The following is a 20,082-nucleotide window of genomic DNA, read 5'->3' on the forward strand; positions in this document are numbered from 1 at the left end:
ATTTTATGTGTATATCATTCTCATTTTATGAATTTTACAAATATATCTTTTTAGCATTTTATTTAGTATTTTATAAGTTATGGAGATGAAAGATAATGTTTTTCAATTGTGATTTTTATATATTTAAAAATATTAATATTCATATGATATTTTAAGTTTATATATATATATATATATATATATATATATATATATTATTAATACTAAAAAAATTGATTTGATATCAGATGTAGATATTGATAAAAATATTGATATAGATATACATTAATAATAAAAATTAATTGGATTTTACGTATATAGCCTTGTCATTTTAGAAATTTTACAAATATATATCATTTTATAAATATTGATATAAACATAGATATATATTAATAATAAAAATTTGATTTAATATTACATGTATGTTTTTTATAATTTTAAAATTTTTACAAATATATGTTTTTAGAATTTTTTTAGTATTTTCCAAGTGTGAATGAAAGGTCATGTGGTCTTTTCACAAATAAATTTTTTAACCTTTCATTTGTACTTAAATATATATATTATATATAAAAGTGTGGATATATATAGATTTAGGATTATATATATATATATATATATATAAAAGTGTGGATATATATAGATTTAGGATTATATATATATATATATATATATATATATATATATATAAAAGTGTGGATATATATAGATTTAGGATTTCGATTTTTTTTTTCAACTGAAATATTTTACATGCATAAGAACATGAAATTTGAAATTGAATATACCGAAAATGAATTTTTGTTGCACTCAGCTATCGAAATGATCGTTAGCCAAGAAAAACCATAATCTTTTCATGATTCTTCAATGGGTACCATGAAAAATAATTTAGTACGATATGGGATCGCTAGGTTCTGGGACATCGTCGAGACTGAATGTACCAAGCTTCCCTGCCCGAAATAGTGTGAGGAATTTCTTCGATACAATGGTTCGTGCCTCCGAAGTTTTATGGGGTACCTTTAAAGCCTTCTTCAATGCCTCAAACTGTAGTTCAATGAGGTTTCCCAAGTCATTTTCATCCTCCAAGTCACCACTGAATTCCATTAGTGTTACACACAGGGCGCGTTGAACTTCAACGACTATATCCTGCACAAAGTGAATTAACGTCGGCTCGGACACAGTTTGGTTGCAACCTGAGTAGTAACCATCAGTATGTCAATATAAGCTGTCAACCAACAAAAAAGGTGACCTCAATGTAATGGACATCAGATTTGCTGGGAGGTTTTCTCCGCCTCGTTGGCACGAGATTTATAAGATCATAATCAGGCTTATCATCAGAATCAGGATTCAAGCCTCTGGTTTCTCTTTCGGTCAAGTTCTTCCAGTGTAGAGGAGTGGCTCGTATGCTTAAAAGGGCTAATAAATACTGAACGATCCTCTCTTCGCCAACTATGGAATCTTTCACAGAACCTGCATGAACTGGAGTTCAGCAACGATATGCATTCATTATAGAAAAAATTGGTTTCTTTTTATTCAATGAAGAATGTTTTGAACCTGCTACAGCTAGCTTTAATCCAGTTTCTATGTCTGGAATACTTGGAACCAACACCCCTGGTGTGTCCAAGACGTATATGCTAGGTCGATCTGCAATCTGTATGGAATAATACATAAGGTTAGGAAACTAACACAGGATGAATGCATCATAAATAGCCAAAAGTAATTTTTATCAGAAAATCGAGACAAAAGAAGATGCGCTTTGCAAGAATGGTATCTATCATCCCCCAGAGCAGTAAGATTGGTTGCATAAATCAATCAAAACTGTTCTGTTCTGTCTACACACAAAATATCTTCGTTTCAGACAAAAAAGAAACATGAGTCGATCACTGAACCAAAAAACTAGAAAGCTAACTACTCTAGCACTAGCTAATTGTTTAGCCATCTGTTGCATGCGTTCTTCGAATATCAACCAACCATTTACAAGGGAAGTATAACACGGAATAATCAAACAAATTATAATGAAGCATCTTGCATAGCAATGACCAGAATGTATGTACATTCCACAAAATTTCTATGGACAACTGTGTGCACGATTCAAAACAAGGACTATCATGGTAATCTGTCACGACCGTCACAACACAGCAGTATCCAGAAACGAGCCCAAACCCACAGGAAGCAACAAACACCGAGCCCAGCCCACCAGCGTCAAAGGACATCTTTTATCGAAGGCATACACATGGGAAGTTCAAAGTTGCAGATTAGATCATGATTGGAAGAGACAGGATTTCCAGATTTTCCCTCGGTTGTTTTCTTTAAAATATGAGTTTATCTCAATTGTTAGGGAGTTTATCTTTAAATTTAGATAGGGATTTTTATCTCAGTTTTCTTGATTGCCAAAACGTTTGTTTATTTATTGGAAATTAAATGGGACATCTGAATTTTGGCATCTATCAAAGACTTTGGAGAACGTGAGAGAACTTCAATGAGCCTCAACCAACATTTATAAAATTAGCGAGGCATGGCCGAAAAATCAAATCACTGCGAGCATTTCTTTGAACATCAGCACACGCACGACGCAGAAAAAAATGGGGTTGGCATCCTTCCACCTTGACGGCAAGGAACAATTGCGGTTTCGCAAATTAAAACGGGATCAGCCAGGAATTTAGTGTGATGACTTTGCAGAAAATGCGATCTTAGGTTTGGGCCACCCATTCGATGTGATACCTTTGGCGATCTGGCCAAACTACGCCAAACCGGTTCTGTGGATGTTTATCAAGAACGTTTCGAGGAGTTGCCCATTCTTTTTCCTCAACATCAAAGCAGGAAGTCCAATTGTTCATTATTGGATAGCGTAGGAGCATTGCTATAGAAGATAAAGTCCACCACCCGACCACTCTCACTACTGCTATGAATCTGGCAAGATTATATGAGACACGCACCGACAACCCGAGGGAGGAAAAGCATGTACCCTTGCGTCGTAATGGCTTCCAGCAGCAGCAGCATACACCAATTATCAAATGATTGAGTAGAACAAAGTTGGAAAAACGGTGATCCAAGGGGCTCTGCTTCAACTGTGATGCAAAATACGCACTGGGACATCGATGCAAACACTTGTTTCTATTGGAAGGAATAGAAGACACATCTTACGATGATGAACACGCCGACAAATAATATTCAGATGAATTTGGGGCCTCTATTCACACAATTTCCGGCTCCTGTGGCGCAAAAAATCAATGCAGATTTGGGGAGAGATTCTTGGCTGCCACTTGAGGGTACTCATTGATTCAGGGAGCACGCATTGCTTCGTCCTCGCAGCAAGCAAGCAAGCTGCAGTTATCAGTGGAAAACAGACCCACTTTAAGGGTGCCCGTGGCCAATGGCGGACAACTTCGGTGTTCAGGAGTGTGCCGAGATGTACAGACTGTTCTGGGGATAGCCCAATTCTCCGTGGATCTCTTCTTGATACCATGGGTGAATTTGGAGTGGTCTTGGGTGTGAATTGGTTGTGCACACTTGGAGCCATTAACTGGGACTGCACTAATATGGTCGTGAATTTGAGGAAATTCTATCAGTCTCCAGGGAGAAGATCTTAGTTCCGATTCTGGCCCATTTGCCTTTACAATAACGGAATCCATCGGAAGGGAGCAACCGAGCCTTCAAGAGTTGACGGGTTGTTGGAGGAGCTTAATGGGCCCAGTACTTTACCAATCTCGATCTCTGAGCAGGTTACCCTATGTTTTGATGGACCCAGCATGCATTCCCATGACGGCATTCAGGACTCACCATGGCGACTTCGAATTTTTAGTCATGCCCTTCGGGCTAACCAGTGCACCATCTATCTTCCATGCCATCATGAACTCTATCTTTGGGGATTACTTACGCCGTTTGTTCTCGTCTTCTTCGACGACATTCTGGTTTACAACAAATCTTGGGTAGATCACGTGAAACACTTACGTATGGTATTCTCCACGAAAAAGATACAACAGTGTTTCGTAAAGCGATCCAAATGCGCTCTGGCTCAAACTGAAGTGGCATACCTCGGCCATCGAGTGACTCAATTGGGGGTCAAAGTAGATGACGAAAAAATTGCAGCCATTGATTATCGACTGACACCCTCCTCCGTTCGCGCCTTTCGCAGGTTTCTTGGGCTTGCAGGTTATTACTGCAAGTTTGTCAAGAATTATGGAATTATTTATGCACCCCTAGCTAGCCTCCTATGCAAGAACTCATTTGTATGGTCGCAAGATGCTACACGCACTTTCGAAGAATTAAAAAGAGCAATGGCATCCACAACCGTGTTGGCCTTGCCTAATTTTTCGGAACCATTTGTGGTGGAATGCAATGCTTCAAAGATCGGATTAAGAGCTGTCCTTCAGAACGGGTGACCCATTGCCTTCTATAGCCATACTTTGGTGCTGCAACACCGCAAATTACCACCATACGAAAAATAGTTGATTGGCTTAGCTAAGTCTATCCGCCACTGGCAGACATATCTGTAGGGAGTTTCGTTCCTAGTACACACAGACCATAAAAGCTTCAAATTTCTGTCAGAACAGCGTATCACGACTTCCCCTCAACAACGATGGATCAGTAAGTTGTTGGGGTTTGATTCCAGGTGGAATATAAGTCGGGAAAATCTAATATGGTCGTCGACGGACTCTCTAGACGAGATGAACCCGAAAGTGGCTCTATTTGTGCCTTGTCAATCCCACGTCTGGAACAGCTAACTGAAATTAGGTCTGAAACCCTCTCTAGGCCGAAATTACAGTCCTTGATCGAGAAGGTGCAAGCGGGTGAAGCTTTTGGCGCCTGGGATTTTTCGGATAACCTCATTTGATATAACCAGAAGGTTTGCTAGCCTTCAAATTCTGCATTAGCAGGCACTATCATTTCTTTTGTTCATAATTCTTGCCATGAATCTAAAGACTTCGCATCGGATCACGCGGGATTTCTACTGGCCACGCATGCGCGCCCAACTAAAGGGTTTGTTGCGGAGTGTGCAAACAGGTTTATTACAGCCTCTTCCAGTTCTTCACCACGCGTGGATGGAAATTTCCATGGATTTTATATAAGGGCTACTGTTGGAACATTTAATGTTCGCAATCTTGATTTTGATGTTAACAAAACTTGTTATTTTTGTTTCTAACAAGTTTACCTAAGTGCACAGAAAGTTGAAACTGATCAGGTTTCGAACCGATCATTATCGAGCCCAAACTGATCAGTTACCCAGCCCGAACTGAAGTTATGGAGACGCAAAATGTAAGTGCCAATTGATTGCCCAAACTGAACAAGTTCAACTGATTGTCCAGCTGACACGTGATTCAGCAGAAGACCTTCGGAAGCCTGGCCAGCTGATGAAGAGTTCAAGTGATGAGGAGCCTAGCTGACCAATTTAGCTAAATCACTGAAATCAGTCCAGCTGACAAGCCAACTAATTTCACTATACCAGTTGATGACCAGTTTCGAGAACCAGTTCAAGACTTGTCAAAGACCAGTCAGAGCATCAGTTTGAAGCAGACCAGTTCAGGGATCGCCTAGTTTTTCAAGTAGAATCCAGCTTTGCACAAATGTTCAAACAATTATACGATCAAAGTAAAATAATGAACGTTGAAGCAGAGCTTAAAGTGGAAAGTTTCTAGAATGACGATCAGAAAGTGAAGACACCTTTTCGGGAAACAGATTCAAATTGCGACGAACATAATTGATGAGTCTTGATATACGATCACCTTCGCATCTATAAATACAAGATGAAAAGGCACGCATAACTCACATCAGCTTACAAGAAAGCAGCTAGCCCAGATTTCAGAGAACACTTCAACGTGTTATAAGCTTAGTGTGAGAACACCTTCGTGTTGTATTCATAGATCAATTCTCACACACACACACACAATCATTCACATATACCAGAGAGTTAATCCTTAAAGTTCAATTGAGTGAGTCTTGACACAAAGACGATAAACAATGTGTTGTAGTCTTAGCACAAAAACGTTAACTGGTGCGGGCTGAACGATGTTGTCTTCAGTCTAGTTGAGTGTTAGGAGTTCAGTTAGGCAATAGGGTTTCAGCTCCGAACATCCATAAACAAATTCTGTCTTTTTCACTTGTTTTGCATTGTATTTGTTTTAAAACTGATTTGACCAGTTCAACTGATATCAATTATGTTCTCACTACAACTAAACTGATACGAGCTCAAACTGATCCTTGCATTATTTCAGTTTTCTTCACGAATGATTATTTCGAGCATTTTCTGCTTGGAACCAAATTCAATTTAATTCATCGGTGTTAACATTCTTTGAACACGATCTATCGCAGCTTATTGAGAATTTTGTGTTCGAAACACACCTACATGATATCAAAGCAGACTGTTCTAAGAAGAACCTTTGAAAATTGATTTTTTAAAATATGTTTCAAAAAGGTATTTAAAATAGCATTCAAAATTGTTTTACAAATTTTATATGTTTTTGCCGAGGGAAGAGAGAAGATTTTTTGGATCTGCAACTAATATTGTAGCAACTTTTCTCGACTCCGTATTTTGTTGTTTTAGCAACTTGCAGAGCTTTGAGCCAAACTGACAGCATGATAGCCAAACTGAGCAGCGGATCAGATTTCAGTTGCCAGCCTATCAGTTCAACTGATCAACAGACAAAACCCAACTACCAGCTGAAACGTTGGATGATTAAAGAGCTTAATCATCAGCGGTACACCGCAGCTTCATTGCCATATCATATCAGTTTAGATGATCAATGCGGTTCAGCATCAGTTGTTCCAGTCTGCATCAGCTAGACTAGTTAGCCAGCACAGAGATCAAGTCCAAGGCAGTAGCTGTTCTTCTGACAAAGAAACTCAAGATCGATGCAAGACGACCAGTTGTTGGTATATCCAGTTCTATTATGTATAAAATTGACTGATATTTGATGTTGTTTAAAATTAGCTATTGTAGTTGCAATTTCTGTTATACATGATGGTGTGTTTAAATGTATGATACAAGAGACGCGTATTTGATTAAATAAACATCATGTTTATCTAGTTGGTTTCTATGTAACTGAATAGCTATTTCCAGATCTGTTGCCTAAAATTGCTTGAATGTCAAAGGTTGCTAAATTTTTTTTTATCACATAATCGATTATATTTTTAAAGGAGATTTTTTAATTCAGTTTTTGAGGGGGAGTTTTTAATTATTTAAATGTTTTAACCCTTTGAAATGATTTTTTTTTTGTTATTACGGAGTTTTTTATTCATTTTTGAGAGGGAGTTTTTAAATTGTTTAAATGTTTTATCCCTCGAACTGAATAATTTTTAAAAAAAAATTACTCGCTAAAATGTTTTAAAATTGTTTTTGATTTTCACAAAGGGGGAGACTTGTTAGATGTTTTAAACGCTCAAGTTTTGTGATCACCAAAAAATGGGAGATTGTTAGAATATTTTGTGTTCGCAATCTTGATTTTGATGTTAATAAAACTTGTTATTTTGTTTCTAACCGTTTCTCTAAGTGCACAGAAAGCTGAAACTGATCAGGTTTTGAACTGATTAGTTACCGAGCCAAAACAGAAGATATCGAATCGCAAACTGAAAGTGTCAACTGATTGCCCAAACTAAAGTAGTCCAACTGATATATCAAAGACCAGTTCAACTGATTGTCCAGCTGATAGGTGATTCAGCAGAAAACCTTCAGAAGCCCGGCCAGCTGATGAAGAACCCAGCTGAACAGTTCAACTGAATTAGTGAAACAAGTCCAGCTAACGAGCCAACTGATTTCACCAGACCAGTTGCTGACCAGTTCAGAAAACCAGTTCAAGACTAGTCGAAGATTAGTTTAGCTGACCAGTTCGGAGAACCAGTTCAAGACCAGTCGAAGATTAGTTTAGCTGACCAGTTCAGAACATCAGTTTGGAGCAGACCAGTTCGTAGATCGCAGCTAGCTTTTTAAGTAGAATCCAGCTTTGTACAAAGGTTCAAACAATTGTACAATCAAAGTTAAATAATGAACGTTGCAGCAAAACTTACATGGAAATTTTTCCGAATGGCTATCAAAAAGTGAAGACACCTTTTCGGGAAATAGAAATCAAATTACAATGGAAATAATTTATGAGTGTTGATGTACGATCACCTTCGCATCTATAAATACAAGATGAAAACCATCAAGAACACAAGTGTGTAAAAAAAGAAGAAGACGGGGATTAGAAGCACGAATCCCTCAGTGTGTGAGAACACCTTCATGTTGTATTCATAGATCAGTTCTCACACACACAATCACTCACATATACCAGAGAGTTGATCCTTAAAGTTCCGTTGAGTGAGTCCGACACAAAGACGTTAAACAACATGTTTGTAGTCCTCGCACAAAAACGTTAAACTGGTGCGGTCTGAGAGGTGCTGCCTTCAGTCTAGTTGAGTGTCAAGAATTTAGTTAGGCAATAGGGTAAGTCCTAAACTGTGTGGGTTTATACAAAGAGTTGTATAAATCAAAGTATTCTAGTGTATCCTACCTCCGAGGTAAAAGAGGTGACGTAGGAAATTCCGCTCCAAACATCCATAAACAAATTCTTTCTTTTTTACTTGTTTTGCATTGTATCTGTTTTAAAACTGATTTGATCAGTTCAATTCTCACTATAACTAAACCGATACAAGCTCAAACTGATCTTTGCATTATTTCAGTTTTCTTCACGAAGGATTATTTCGAGTATTTTCAACTTGGTATAAAACCAAACTCGATTGAATTTATCGGTGTTAACATTCTCCTGGCAATGTATCTCCGTTGCTTCTTGGATGACTTTCCTACAAAATGGACCACGTGGTTTGATTGGGGTAGAACTCTGCTATAACACCAACTTCCATTATTCCTTGCGCTCATCCCCATTTGAAGTAGTTTACAGCTGCCCACTGCCACGTCTTTTATCTTTTTGTCAAGGGGTGGCAAAATTAGACGATGTCAACAGAGTTACAGACACGGGACGAGGTCCCGAAACACCTCTGGCAACGCCTATTGCATACTCAGAATCTCATAAAGAGGCGCTGTGATTCCTCAAACAAGGATGTCCAATTTTCAATGGGCGTGCAACCATACCGCAATTCTAGTGTGGCTGCCCGCGTAAATAAGAAGCACTCTCCACGCTACTATGGCCTCTTGGAAGTTATTTCACGCATTGTCCAGGTTGCATACAAGCTCAACCTCCCCAACTCCTCATCAATCCACCCAGTGTTCCATGTCTCCTCTCTGAAGCCATTTAAGGGAACTACTCCCCACAGTTCGGACCTGCACATGCTCAACCCAGAAGACCTGTCACCCCAGCCATTGACCATTCTAGATTTCTGAGTTCAGCAGGGACGTCGGAGCTGTTGATCCATTGGGTCGGCCTCTCGCCCACCAAGGCTTCTTGGTATGATGCTTCCTCCTTGCCGACGAATTTCCTTCATTTGTGATCGGGGATGCTGACATATCTCCAGAGGGGTGTAGTCACGACTGTCACAACCCAAAAGTATCCAGAAACGAGCCCAAACCCACATTAAGCAACAAGCGCCAAGCCCAGCCCACCAACGTCAAAGGCATGTACATGGGAAGTTCAAAGTTGCAGTAGATAGTGATTGGAAGTGATGGGATTTCCAGATTTTCCTCTCGTTTGTTTTCTTTAAAATAGAGTTTATCTCAATTGTCAAGGAGTTTATCTTTTGGTTTAGAGATTTTTATCTTTTAGTTTTCTTGATTGCCAAGATGTTTGTTTATTTATTGGATGTTTTGGAAATAAAAAAGGACCTCTGAATTTTTTCTTCTATCTAAGAGTTTGGAGATCATGAGGTTCTCTCTTCAACGAGTCTCAACCAACATTTATCAAAATAGCGAGGCGTGGGCGAAAATCCCATAAGCACGCTCACACCACTGCGAGTGGACAATTATCCGTGAATCGCCCCATGACCAGATCCATTGCTCGTGAACATAAAATTATCAATGCCAATAATGAGTACTCATTTATGGGTTGCTATTAACTCAGCTCATTCAAAAGAAAGAATCAGTAATTTTTTTGTAAAAAAGTGTTTTTCCCTTTTAGCTTTTGATTAAAATATTTACCTTAAATCCAGCAATATCTTGAGTAACTCCAGGTAAAGGTCCCACTGTGGCTCGCTTCCTCTTCTCCTGCACTAGTATGCAACTAAGAACATTAATGAGTGCATATAGACTGGTTATAGAGACACCCATGACAAAATAATGAAACAAATATCTCACCTGGAAACCGAATTGATGCTATTTGGTGGATAGAATTGATTAGGGCCGATTTCCCAACATTGGGAACACCAACCACCATGACAAGGAGAGTTGGCTCTCTCGAGATTACCTCTTTCAGTTTGAACTCCACAAGATCAAGAAGCTTTACATGAACAAGTGATGCAAGACAGAACAATCTTGGTATCATGTAAAAAAACACTAGCTTCGGAGATGGGGGATGAATATCACACAGGTCATTTAGTCATCAAAAAGTTCTATAAAGATCATATTAATATTTATGACGACTACCTGTTGTCAGGGACAACAAAATCTTTAGTCACGTTACATAGCAAACAGGATAGACTTCAGCTTTAACCAATTAATAAAAAGATGCTTATTCATGTTTCTAGTTCGGAAGGGTAAGATATGGACAGACCTTTTTAACAGAACTCTTGCTATGCGCATTTATTGAAAGGCAATCTTGTTCGCACGAGTCAAAATAGTGAATCCATTTCTGTAAGATATATAACAAGCAAACAGCGCATCAACAAAGTCACATTTATAAGAAAATGAATTTGACTCACTAAATGCTAATTTTTTTTATCAATCAACAAGTAGCTTTGCAGGAAAAGTAGCATGTTAAAGAACATCCTGATGAGCATAATAAAGCATCATCGCCATTGTGACTTCCATCAACAGTATCTCAACTCACAACTCCCTAGCAGTTACAATCAAAACTTTAATAAAAAAAATAAGAATTAGCATTGTGGTTAGATAAATACGTAAAATCTTGATGAAAACTATTTCTGAACAATAAACTAGAAAAAAAAAACTTAACTTGGAGCAATGTACATATTCTTCCACCCCCACCCTCTCTAAACAATCACCTACAAGGTCATCTTAATCCCATGCCTTTATACTTGAAAATTGAAATGCAACCATGAAAAGAAGAAAAACTAAGTACATGCATAATATTGGGGTTCGCCAAGTCTTTCTTGTTGAGAGCAATGACACGCCTTTTCCCCACAAGCATTGGTTGCAGCTCGTTATTTGCAGATGACAATGGTATCTACACAAAACACCAATCCCTTCAAGAAACTTCAGAAAAAATAACAACAATCATCATGAATTTAACAATTTGATAGAAACTCCACAAGCAAAAGCATCGATAATAAATTATATGGTATTTATCTCTAAGCTGATTAATCTTCATTCAAACAAAGGAAAACTGATTTTTCATTACAATGAACATGTGACAACAATTACATACTTCGTGTTAGCTCAGTTTACGTGATTCGTGCAATTATGAACTACAATCCAGCTCAGCTCCACGAAAAATCGACAATTTTCCCAAGAAAAAGCAATAATTGTCCTTACACGGGCGTCTCGCACTTCAATGACGAAATCGGACAACTTGAGACGATCCCGGATGGCCCGAGTGGCGGCCGCCATGTGCCCCGGAAACCAGTTTATATTTCCGCCTCCTTTAATGAAACCCATTTCACCAAGTAACGATCCTTTCCTCACTATCCTTTTCACTGTCCCCATTGCTGAATTTATCCAATTCAACTTCCTTTGAGGAGAAACAATTGATTGAATCGTTAACTGTCCTAAAAAAAAAAGAATTGAATTCTTAAATGCAGTGAAATCTTCTCCTTAAACCCCCTTCTATTCTGTTAATTTGCTTTGCTAATTGATTATTGCCTTGATTTTGTAGTCCTTAAAGGCCCAATCTAGCCCATCTCCTAAGGCCCGAAAGATCCAACTCGAGCCCATTACGTTATGATCCAAATAGAGCCTATTATTTCAAAGCTTACGAGCCCAAACCATTTATCTACATTATAAGTGGACATGACAATGGGTACGAGTAGAACGGGTACCCGACACAAATCTGACCCAAACCTTTTAGTTCGGGTTGGATAATGTTAATTGGGTATGGATCAGAGAGTGTTTATTCAAATTTTGTTCTCGAACATGTAAGTGGATAACAGATTTTACAATGTCCGACGTATTTAGGTTTTTATTAGAGTAAATCTTATTTCTCTCAATTCTAAACATTCCACTCCCTGCTTTCTTGAAATTTTCTTGGTAAAAACTTGTGTGAGATGGTCTCACGGGTCGTATTTTGTGAGACAAATCTCTTATTTGGGTCATCCATGAAAAAATATTACTTTTTATGCTAAGAATATTATTTTTTATTGTGAATATCGGTAGGGTTGATCCGTCTCACAGATAAAGATTCGTAAGACCGTTTCACAAGAGACAAACTCAATTTTATATGAGAATTATATGGTTTATATGTATTTTAATATTCAAATTATATTTTGTGAGATTTATATGAATTATTGGATTGCACCGAGTGTTATCGAATTTTTTTGGCTTTTTTTTGAAATTACGTTACAAACGTACGATTTCAAAATTAAAAATATTACGAATATAATTGTCTCATGTCTTGGACAAATTTAAGGGGCAGAACTCGTTAACTTTCAGGTATGCGTTAAGACAGATAGGTTGGAAGGGACTTGGATCCTTTCAAAATTGTAATGTCCTATTAAAGGCAAAAACTTATATGAGATAGTGTCACGGGTCATATTTTATGAGATATATATCTTATTTGGGTCATCCATGAAAAAGTAATACTTTTTATAATAAGAATATTACTTTTTATTGTGAATATCGATAGAGTTGATCAGTCTCATAGATAAAGATTCGTGAAACTGTCTCACAAGAGACCTACTCTTTACTAAATCCTTTATTATCTTACTAAAGTATAGTCAATAAATAACTTTGCTTTCATGCTATACTTTTTATTTAATAACAAATATTTATTTTATGTTATTTAATATTAAACACTGTAAATTCGTTAACACACACAGATGCTGTCATCTCCAAATTTCAATTATCTATCAGTACTTATACAAAAATTAATATAGAACACAGATTTTTTATTAAAAAAAAAATCAACTATATTTTATTTAATTTTAATATAATTTCTATTTTTTGAAAATAAATATTATTTAATATGCAATTTATATATATATATATATATATATATCTATCTATCTATTCTATATTATAATAGCTGAGAGAGTTAGAAAAACTGTTCGAGAACACCAAATTTTCTTTCCTCTTTACCCTCCTGTTCAACACCAAAAAACCTTTTTTTTATTCTACCATAATATTATTACATTTTTATTGAAGTTAAGTTTAATAGAAAAATGGATTTTTTGTTATACATAATAATATGTACGAACACACTAATTATAATATTTATATCAAATTATAAATATCCAATATTCACTCTATAAATTGATTAAACAATATTTCATATATATAGTATTATGTTACATGCAACGAGTGTACTTCGGTCGCTAGTATATTAGAATGCGTCGTGGTTGAAATGATTTATTTATCAAACAAATATTTATTTTCGAATCACGCGCGTCTAACGATATAACATATTGATCAATATTCTTAAGGCATTTGTTTATATATATATATTTAACCAACAGTAGAGCCATAAGGGCAATTCCAACCCCTGCACCAAAATGACGTGAAAAGCAAAAATGGCGTGAAGTTCTTCTCCAACGGAGCTGCCGCTGTTTCGCAAAATACTGCAGCTCCATTTCCCCTTGTGCCAATGCGCCAATTTGGCGCAGAGGGGAGCTTTATTATTTTTTATTTTTTAATTAAATACAAATTTAATAAAATATAATCAAACTAAATCATCAGTAATTTGAAAAATCGAATCCGGATCCAGATCCTCCAAAATCACCAAAATATTTTCCAAATGTGTTGCCCTCATGTTGACGACGTCCTGCATCTCTTTTTTGCATAATTCTTGCTAGTTCATTTTGAACAATTTGACGCATTTCAGGGTCATCAATTGTGCTTAGATCCATGTACAAAACTTTATTCTCCACCTGAATTTTAGCCAATTCTATTTGTTGTCGACGAATTTATAGTTTTTTTTTGTTCATTTTGCAATATTAACAGCTTAATATCATAACTTTGTTGTATATCGGTAGATCCTTTTTGCAATACATTGATAAGCTCGCGATCGTAGAAATTAATTACGAAACATTTTCTTCTTTTTTCTTTAATTTGGATTTTTTCACTCCAAGAGGTCCTTGAGATGGAGTTCCACCTACATTTTCATTACTGTTTAAATTAATTGAAAATGAATTTACTACAGGAGAACCTGATATTGGATATTCTGGTTCTTGAGTATCCAACTGTGATGAATCCAAATTTATGACATGTTGTTTGGATACTGGCATTGGTGCACTGTTGTTGGCTGAAAATTTCTCCATATCTTTCATTATAGGCCAAACATGATCAAACTTGAATCCTTTAGTAAAATTTTTATCTTGCAAAATCCTTTGACATGTTCAACTGCACAGAAATATGTTACTCATATAAAAAATAGACTTAGAGTATTCATGTAAATATAATAATAAATACTTACAATATCTTCTTCAGATGCGTCACTCGGCTTAAGCTTTTCAACTATACTAATGCATCCACATAATTTTCTAACAGCGCGGAGGATAACTTGCATGCGACATTGCAATGATCTGATATTGCGTACTTGCATGTTATTCGATTTGCCAGCATTGAAAGCTTCTTCAATCCGACTCCAAAATCGTTCTTTGGATTTGTTTATACCGATGATAGGAATTTGTGAAACGTCAAGATAAACATGACACATGTCAAACGTATCTACTAGTCATCGATATCTACGAGGTGTAACTAATCTACCAATCAAACTCATCTACCGGTCCAAACTCATCTAGCAATCAAAACTCATTTATCAGTCCAAACTCAGCTATCAGTCAAAACTCATCTACCAATCAAAACTCATCTACCAATCCAAACTCATCTACCAGTCAAAACTCATATATCATTCCAAACTCATCTACCAGTCCAAAATACATATACAAAACATCTATATAATATAACTATAGTATCATACTTTCATACAGACTTTACCTTCTTTCTAAATTAAATATGAATCCATATTTTCTATTTGATGCAAACTCATCTAGTTCATCTTCCAGATAATAAAGATTATTCAATTTTTTGAAAACTTTGAAAATAGAAGAAGATCAATACTGTCAACTATAGCTCAAGAACAAGATTTAGTTGCTGCCTACATCATCCAACAAGAACAAGAAATTACACATGGAGGGTCAATTCCAGGTCACATAGTCATCCGACGCGAACGTGAAATTGCTGATCATAAGTTGTTTAACGACTATTTTTCTGAGAATCCAGTCTATAATGAAGCAATGTTCCGACGAAGATTTCGAATGCCTCGAAATCTTTTCCTTCAGACAGTAGATGTCATAAAGAATCACGATGTTTATTTCATATAAAGAAGTAATAGTTTGGGACGGCTCGGGCTATCGACTAATCAAAAATCAACTGATTCATTGAGAATTCTAGCATATGTCTTACCTGCGGATGCTACTGATGAATACATCCAAATAGGAGAAACTATTGCAATTCAGTGTATGCAACGCTTTTGTCGAGTTATAGTGGAAGTTTTTGCGGAACAGTACGTGAGATCACCTATTGCCAATGATGTTGCTAGACTTCTCTATATTGGCAAAGAACGAGGTTTTCCTGGAATGTTGGGAAGTCTTGACTCTATGCATTGGAGGTGGAAAAATTTCCCTACGGCTTGGGTGGGACAATATGCAGATCGTAATGGTTTTCCTACAATCATTTAGAAGCGGTAGCTGATTATGATATTTGGATATGACATGCATTTTTTGGTATGTCTGGAACCAATAATGATATAAATGTTTTAGAGTCTTCCAGTCTATTTTCGAATCTTGCACAAGGAATTGCTCTTCTAGCTCATTATACTATTGGAACAAAAGAATATGACACTAGATATTATTTAGCTCATAGTATTTGACAGAGGTCATATTTACGTATTTTAGTGCATCATGTGAGTCTTAGTTTGCATCGTTTTGGTTCATGAATTCTGCATTTCGTTCATTTCAACGTTTTGCTCACTGAGTTGTATGACTGTGCAGGAAAAACGACGGAAAATGAGAAATTCAACTGGTAGTGAAGCTGAGGACGGACCACGTGGCACTGGGGCGGTAATTCTTGACCGCCCCAGCGTGCGCACAGCAAAAGTACGACATCTAGGCAAAACACATCGTGCTACGGCGGTAATTAGGCTGAAGAATCAATAGAAGACCTTGTGCTAGGGCGGTAATTCTTGACCGCCCCAGCGCTAGTAAACAATGCAAGTTTCCTTATTGGCTTGTATTGAACTTGGAAGGTGTGTGGCTGCACAAAAGAAACTATATGAGACAAAAATTTAGACACTTTTCAGCGGCCACAAATTTGGGAAGAGAGAAAAGGCTTGGAGAAAGCTTGGAGTTTAAGATTTCAAGATTTTCGAGTAACGTTTTCGCGTTTTTGTCACGTCTAGTGTTTCTAGTTTAATTTATCTGGTTTAAATATTGTTTTTATTAGTTTGATCATGAATTCGAGTAGATAATTTTCATTATTTGTTGGGATTTAAGGGGATCTTATCCCGAAACTGAGTACAGTTAATACATCTATCGATTTTTGATTTATTCTTGATTGTGCTATTATTTTCATTGCGTTGTTGAAGGTAGCTAACTTTAATAATGATTTCATATTGCGAGTGAGTTCGTGAGAATAGCCCGTGATAGGAACGAGTTGCATAATCCATGGATTTATAATTTACGTAGAAATATGAAGTCGGATACACGTCGATAGTCATAGTCCAGTAGGTCGAAAGCTAGGGGATTTCATAGAACGACATTCAATTCACCTTTGATAAATAATTAAATTAAAGATATTTAATTACTTCACTGCGTTGAATTAGTTTGGCATAGTTCGAGAGGGCATGTTCAATTGGATAGGAAATCCCGTCGAAATCGTAGATTATTGTCGAACGAATTAAGTAAATTAGCTAGGGATAGGTGAACCGAGATTCCCAACAAATTCATTTCTCATTGAATCTTTAGTCAATCATTTTAGCTTATTTATTTCATCATTTAATTTGTGAATCATTTTGTTGAGCTTTTATTTAATCATAGTAAATAATCATCTGAATTATTGTTGCTAAAGGTTTAATAACTGAGAATAACAATTGTGAAATACAGTCTCTAGAGGAACGATTCACGTACTCTTGTACACTAAATTATTACTTGACATCGTGCATTTGTGATTATTTGGAGCTTGAATATTATTAATTCTTACTAAGGATTTTACAATGCAAGTTTTGCTCGATCAAGTTTTTGACGCTGTTGTTGGGAACTGTTAATCCACAATTTTATTCATAGTTATTAACTTTAGCATTCTTGATTTTGTTTTGCTTGACACCTTCGATTTATTTGCAGGTATCCCTCTCGGTGTATGTCGAGATCTCTAGAGTCTAAACTAGAGATATTTGATCCCTAGATTGAAAGAACCCTACGCAGACAAAGACAACAATAGAGGCTTATAGATATGATGAATAGGAACAAATGTCAGGAAGAGCAGCATGAAGATCTAAAAGTCGAAGAGCCAAGGCGTATACCCATGCTGGAGTACGCACAACCTTCACTAGATGGAGCACGTCCAAGTATAATGCGACCAACCATCAGGACGAACCAATTTAAGATCAAACCAACCATCATTCAAATGATTCAGAACACAGTCTAGTTTGGGGGAAATACGCTAGATGACCCAAACACTCACATCCGACTTCTTAGAAATTTGCGACATTTTTAAATTTAATGGAGTGTCTAATGATTCTGTTAGATTGCATTTATTTCCTTTCTCTTTGCGTGACAAAAATAAATCTTGGTTGAATTGTTTTCTTTTAAGTTCAATCACAACTTGGGAAGATATGACCAAGGTGTTCCTCTTGAAATACTTACGTCTGCTTATTCGTTTTCTTAAAAAAGTACTAGGAAAATTTTTTTTTTAACCTCACTTAGCATCGGCCGAACCATAAAATATTTTCGACATCATTTTAAAAATAAAACAACCAACTATTTATTTGAGAAATACAGCCCATACTATAATCTCTCAAAAACCTCTCACAACATAAATAAAAAGTCGTAAAATATTTTAACATAACTTAAAATCATAAATCCAAAACTAGTGCGGAAAACTAGCGTAAATCCTCGGGTTATGAGCACCTTCAGTCCAGTCAGATCAACCATCAAGACCTCCATTGTCATATTCATAATCAATATAACATGCATCAATCACACCTAGTGAGTCTACAGACTCAACACGTCATATTCTTGATAACGAGTAATACGTAATACAGTTAACATATAACAGTGAAAAATACTTATACTTAAAATATCATTTTCATGAAGATGCATAAACATAAATATTTTCGTAAACATTTTCATGATGTGTAAAACTTTTAAATAAAAACATTTTCATAATCTTATGCATAAACATTTTCATATAAACATAAACATAAACATATCCATATTCATATCCTCATATTCATATTCATATTAACATATTCATATTCATGTTCGTGTATGTTGAATTCAGATCGTGATTGTGACTCGTATTCTTAAACGTATTGGGCGATGGATCCATCTAGAGAAAAACACAGTACTGGGCGGCGGGGACACCAGCAACACTCTCACCGGTCAACTGGGCCTTGACCAACGTATTAACATATTCGTATTCGTATCACATATTCATATTCGTATCCGTATCCAAGGAAACACGATCGTCGGGCTCCCACTGGGACCATAACCCTCACGACATTTCCAACATGCAGTAGTCACAATCCCTTCACGTCCTTCAACATGTTATCATCACTTAATAAAAACATGCATAATATCATTTTTATTTTGAAACCAAGCATGCAACATATCTTTTAATTGTATAATTTAATCCTTGATAATCCATGACATTTAAAAATCATATTTCAACATGTAAAAATTCATAAACATGTTACATAAACATATTAGCATATAAAACAGCAAATATGGTACTGCCATGACGTTTACTAATTTCTATGTGTAAAATTATCGTTTTATCCCTAGACGTAAAATTTCTCGTTTTAGATATTTTCTTAATTTCATTGACTTTAACATGCCCCAAATAATTATTTAAGCCTACATGAATTTTCTCATATTTTTATTTAGCTTAAATCGAGAACTTCTAAATTAATCTTTAAATGTGACATATTAATGCATTTTAATCCCGAATTAAACCAAACCTTAATATAAAATTCTCAAATTGAAAACTTAGACTTCTAATAATTATTTAAGCTTAAACCTAATTTTCCATAATTTTATAAAACTTAAAACTAGGCTTTTCAATTAATTCGTTAATTAACGTTTCGTGCGGCGATTAAATCCCGAATAAATCCAAAACTTGTTATTTTGATCCCAAATTTTTAACATAACCTTTTTATGATTTATTCTACCCTTCCAAGTCATGAGCCACACCCGTGGACCCATGGATTCATTTTTAGTTCTTAAAATCTCATTTTTGACACCTATTCGAACACACCGAGCCATCTCCTAATTTACCCGAGCCACGCCCGAGCCACCTTGAGCCAAAAATTAGCCAACCCACCTAGGGACCCTACTGTACAAGCCCAGCCCGAAAAAAAGCCCTGGCTCGCTCCCAAAACCTGCTGAAACTTGAGCCAATATTCTGCATGTGTGTGTGAGTGCATTCCCGCTTGTGTTATGTTTCCTAGTTGCCTAGGACTCTTCCAACCATCTAACAACTGACCACCCATGACCCTTACTGACCCTAGACCACGCTCAAACCCGTGCCAGTCCAGCCCAAGCCCCTGAACCAGCGCACAAGTCACCTGAAAAGTTCAGCAGCCTGCGCGTTCCTAGTTTGCTCCCTCACGTTTCATGTTCTGCTCGTGCCCTCCTTGATTC

The 20,082-nt window shown here is 36.4% G+C and overlaps 1 protein-coding gene across 2 annotated transcripts; it reads right to left on the reverse strand.

The window, feature by feature from the left end:
* Positions 1–734: 734 nt before the first annotated feature.
* On the reverse strand, positions 735–11,845 carry LOC142547178 (short integuments 2, mitochondrial). Of its 2 annotated transcripts, none has more exons than XM_075655331.1 (8): positions 11,546–11,845; positions 11,133–11,237; positions 10,605–10,682; positions 10,190–10,331; positions 10,034–10,104; positions 1,528–1,624; positions 1,223–1,443; positions 735–1,119 (listed from the first exon to the last, which is right to left on the reverse strand). In XM_075655331.1, the coding sequence occupies exons 1-8, from the start codon at positions 11,714–11,716 to the stop codon at positions 862–864; spliced, it is 1,143 nt and encodes a 380-aa protein (XP_075511446.1). In that variant the 5' UTR covers positions 11,717–11,845; the 3' UTR covers positions 735–861. The 2 variants fall into 2 exon arrangements, with proteins under 2 accessions (XP_075511446.1, XP_075511447.1); XM_075655332.1 differs by having other exon boundaries at positions 11,439–11,834.
* Positions 11,846–20,082: the final 8,237 nt, after the last annotated feature.

The sequence above is a fragment of the Primulina tabacum genome, chromosome 5 (assembly GCF_025594145.1).
Source record: "Primulina tabacum isolate GXHZ01 chromosome 5, ASM2559414v2, whole genome shotgun sequence".
Lineage (NCBI taxonomy): Eukaryota > Viridiplantae > Streptophyta > Magnoliopsida > Lamiales > Gesneriaceae > Primulina > Primulina tabacum.